Here is a 4645-nt window from a genome sequence, read left to right as displayed (position 1 = left end):
CCTCACCCCAAACACAACACCTTAGGCAACGGCTGGAAACAGACCCAAGGCTGGAAACCCTGAGCAAGGCACCCGTCTCCAAAGTGTAACTCCACCTACCCAGTCTGAAGCTTTTAACAACTTCTGCAGCGCAGATACTACGCGTGGTCTTTAGGCCAGGCGTCGGCACACCCCCCCGCCCGAGTTCCGACACCGGCACCGCACCCCCTGTTCACGTTAAAGAGGCTCAACAGGGCTTCAGGAAAGAACTCGCAGGAAGGGTGCAGTTGGTCAGTGCCCGGCGGTATTCAGGCCCAGAACCGTCCCGCCTTGCGGGCAGCTCAGTCTGTCTGCACTCCCTAAAGCTGTCCAACAAAAAAATGGCTACAAAGTTCGATTTTGAAATCCAGACATGATTTTAGGCTGGATTTTCATGGATGTGGTATTAAGGACTAACGGCCGCTGAGGATACTTTGCGGTCTAAGTCCTTAATACCACAGGGTTTTTTCCATGCAGACAGTTCTTTCCGTGTCCGTGAAGATATTCCCAGGACGCAATCATTAAATCGGCATTTGCTAACTACCTAACTAACTGCATTTTAAACTTGGTGTGATTCAGCCTTTCCCCCAAAACCACACCTGAAGGCACCGCTATGGGAACCACATGGGAACCGTACAGTTCAGTTCTTGGAGCTCCATGGCTCTTTTAGGCTGCACCCGCAGTCCGAGTTCCCGTTGGCACTCTCTCCTGAGGCCCGTCCGCGCGTTCTTTTTTTTTCTACACAAAATCCAAACCCAGGCCCCAGACCAAACGGCCCACCCCGGCCCCGGAGGCACCGAGCTTGCTGAGCCTCAGCTGGGACGGACCTTCCGCAGCCGAGTGACCAACCCCTGAAAACAGGGGGGAAGGGAGAAAACCCAAACCTGACAGAATCCGAACCACAGGAGCAGCTTGCGCCACTGCAAGAACTGAGGTAACAGCAGTGAGTTGTGTCTCCGTCACACACTTTCAAACGAGCATCACCTCAACGGCTGAAAACCAACCAACCCACCCCCACACAACCGAGCAGCCCCCCGAAGAGGAATTAAGACAAGCCAGTGAGAGAGGCATTAGTGAAGGATCTTTAAGCTGACTTCTGCTTTTCAAATTAACGTAAAGGAATCCGTTTCTGGTTGTACTATGGTTTAATGTAGAAACGAAGCATCACAAAAAAAGACCTGTTGTGCTTTTTGGCATTTTTCCGCTGACCCCTGCAAACCGCACAGGAAGTTGTGTTCTCCAGCAACAGAAAATTGAACCGGACTGGAATACAAAACCATCGACCGGTATAACCGAGTTACGGCCTCGCGACTCGAGTAAGCCCACTGACAGCGGAAAAAACGAAGTGAGAAGAGAGGTGGCCGCAGCAAACAGTTAAGCATTTCTAGCTTTTGCCTGTGGCATCGACATTAATATTGGTACAAGCTCACTAGGTAAAGACATGCCATCGCAACCGCTAAAGAACGTTCACGCCCTAGTTCTGTATCTATTACATGAATATAATTTTGCACTGATCATACACCTAAATGAAATCATTCTACTGTAGAAGTGAATGCAGGGGCAGAAATATTAAATTAAAGCCACTGGTCCAAAAACTGTTTCTAGCAGGCTGGTCCACTTCCCATTTTCCTGGTCCTGCTCAGGAGATGAGCACTCTCAGCTGGTACCCAAGAAAACTAAGGTTGCTGGTCTACCGGATCTTCTGTCCCTTACAGACAACACTGGTCCAGTTCAGGATGTTAAAGACAGTGAATGCAGGGGCAGAAATATTAAATTAAAGCCACTGGTCCAAAAACTGTTTCTAGCAGGCTGGTCCACTTCCCATTTTCCTGGTCCTGCTCAGGAGATGAGCACTCTCAGCTGGTACCCAAGAAAACTAAGGTTGCTGGTCTACCGGATCTTCTGTCCCTTACAGACAACACTGGTCCAGTTCAGGATGTTAAAGACAACGTACGGTGGTTACGAACTTCACAGCGAGCACCTTGCTCCCCGCAGCGGTTCTCTTTCCTTCCTACGGCGGCGGGCGAGGCTAGGGCGCTCTCCCTCTCCTCCACAGCTACGCTCAACCGCTACGATGCGTACAGCGGAGATCTCCCTGGCAACTCCTCCTCCTTCCTGTACGTTGGAAGGGAGCTCCTGAGGAAACCTTCCATTCGTAATAAGAATGCAACTCTTTTGAACTCAAACAGTTTTATTTAATGTTTTCTTGCAGACTTTCTGCAAAGTAGCTTCTTTTGAAAGAAGAGAGAAAAGTCAGGGTTTTCGGGAATACCAAGTTAAAAACGTGAGCCGAGCTAAACATGCCGTACACATGCCGAGAGGAATTTAACACACATCCATCCGTATGGGCACTCTTCAGCAGACTGGACCAGTGTTTCAATGCAAATTCCAGCCCCCAGAGAACTACATGGTATAGATTTCACAGTATGACTTTTCCCCCTGTAACCTGGGGGAGAAAAACCTTAACGGGTTAACTGACCAAGTTCTTAGCTACTCTGTCCGTCAGCGCTCTGAGACATCAGAAACGACTGGACCACTTCTTCAGTGGATTGAGGGCTGGTGCTTACGTCCTCCAGAGCATCCGTAACGGAGAACTGCCGATCCCGCAACCGGTTCCAATTGGCCAAAATATTGTGGTATTCAAAAACTTTCTCATAATTGCCAATGGAATTGTACAGTTTAATGAGACCTCTGTAATCATACTCAAGTCCACTGTATCCTTCACCAAAAAGCTTCTTTCCTAAAGGAACCCAAGAGAACACAAAATTAAAACGCATCCACGCAACGCCGCATCTTATTTCTCACGGCATTTCCGGCAACACCACCAACCCTTTTGGCTGCGGCAGATCGTCACGGGTTTGTTACGGTAAATCAAGGACACAAGCAACATGCAAGAGGCCCCATGACGGTTGGATTCTCCCCTAAGGGGACCGTAACTTGTCCTCAGGGATGCTGCCACCAGATCACTAACCGTGCCAGAGCCTGCGGCACGGAATCTACCGGTTGTGTAAAGGCGGCAGCCGCTGCGTGTCCCCAGTTCACTCTGAATTCAGCTGCAACAGTGCAGTTCCCCTTCAGCTTTCTACCTTAAAATCATGAATTCCTCAGTAACGTGCCACACGTTTTGTCTGTCTCAAAACTGCGCTACAGCGTGGCCCAAAGGTGCACGGGACTGGGAACTGGAACTTCACTGCCCGTGGTAACAGGCAGTAGAAATACTCAGCGGGAGGGCAGTGGGGCTGGCGGGGACAACAGTTTTCCCTTGGTTTCAGAGCTTAACTACATCCCGCCCTCGGGTTCCAGCCACAGCTCCAAAACACAGTCTCAAGACCAGCATCCAGGCTTTTAATTTTAACTTATTCTCCAGATGCTTTCAGGGGTGAATTCTGGTGCAGCACTGAAGATACAATTCCAGAGTTCACTCCCCAGGAGAACGTCCAAGAAAAAGCACTGTATTTACACTGAACACACACAAACCAAACACCTTGCATCTCATGAACCCCTGCAGTAAAAACTGCAATAGGCTGCTCCGGAGTGCTCCCTGTAGCACTACAACTGCTGTACTGCTGCACACAGAGTCACCTACCGATTGCTATGGATCTCAAATAAAGCTTTTCGGCGTTGTCATACTGATTCATGTCATAGTTGTAGAGAGAAGCTAGATGACCCACTGACAGGGCCACTTCGTAATCCTCTTGACCCAGAAGCTGCTCCTTAATCTGAATTGCCTTGATGTGCATTTCTTCTGCTTCCTGTGAGGATCAGATTCGTACAGGCCAGTCAGGCACCACCCACCACACCGTGAAGAGAGGTGAAAAAAGGAAGGTTTACAGAAAGGTAGCTACGTAGCAGCTAAACAGTCTGTAATAGTGTATGAAAGGCAGAAAGAAAGCCAAAACCAAATCAAGTTTTCCAAATTCTTAGTTAAGTGGATCACCTTTTGTGCCATTGAAGCGGCCATCACGCCGGCTCCGAAGGCATCGCTCAAGGCTTTGGAGAGGTGAACGATAACGTACGTTTCCACCCACAAAACTACCGAAGGAGGTTAAGAATTGCGGACAGGGAAGGTCACCATTTCTTGTGAGAGATCCAGAGATGTCATGCAGGTTAAGTCAAGACTTCCCACCCACGTAACCTTACCTTAAACTTCCTCATGGACTGATACAGTCTCCCAAGGTTGCCATAGTGTTTCGCTGTTTGCACGTTGAACTCCCCGAAGGCTTTTTTAGCTAACTGGAGCGAGGAGAGGTGTAAGTCGTGAGCTTCTTGAAGTAACCTCTGCTCAGTCTCCTTGTTGTGACAGTCTATTGCAATCTCCTCCAAAATAAGTGCTGCGTGTGGGAGAGACAAACACAGTATTACCGTGTTCCCAACACGGAGAGACGCCAGCTGTGGGCAGAACACCACCTGCCCCAGACACCCGATCAGGCTCTGTGCTTATTGCCAACCCTTTTCAAATGCCTATGACCAGGCATCGAGCACCCAACCCCTGGTTTTATTTTCTGGGGTATTACTTCACCACCAAGTCTTCCAGCAAGATTTAAAGAAGGTTTTTTATTTGACAAGTGTGCTAACAGAACACAGAGGACAAGTATTCTAGCGACTTGTGCTGGGTTCAGTCAGGAAA

The 4645-nt window shown here is 49.0% G+C and overlaps 1 protein-coding gene across 1 annotated transcript; it reads right to left on the bottom strand.

The window, feature by feature from the left end:
* Window positions 1-2189: 2189 nt before the first annotated feature.
* Window positions 2190-4349, bottom strand: LOC104516938 (amyloid protein-binding protein 2-like; the record flags this gene model as incomplete). The annotated part of the gene is made up of 3 exons (XM_010161451.1): window positions 2190-2758; window positions 3605-3770; window positions 4159-4349. Coding segments are annotated over 3 exons (611 nt in total), but the record flags the coding sequence as incomplete, so codon positions are not given.
* Window positions 4350-4645: the final 296 nt, after the last annotated feature.

The sequence above is a fragment of the Eurypyga helias genome, unplaced genomic scaffold, assembly GCF_000690775.1.
Source record: "Eurypyga helias isolate BGI_N326 unplaced genomic scaffold, ASM69077v1 scaffold32800, whole genome shotgun sequence".
In the NCBI taxonomy this organism is placed as follows: Eukaryota; Metazoa; Chordata; class Aves; order Eurypygiformes; family Eurypygidae; genus Eurypyga; species Eurypyga helias.
Note: the sequence above shows the minus strand (reverse complement) of the source record. Positions and strands in the feature narration are given on the sequence as shown.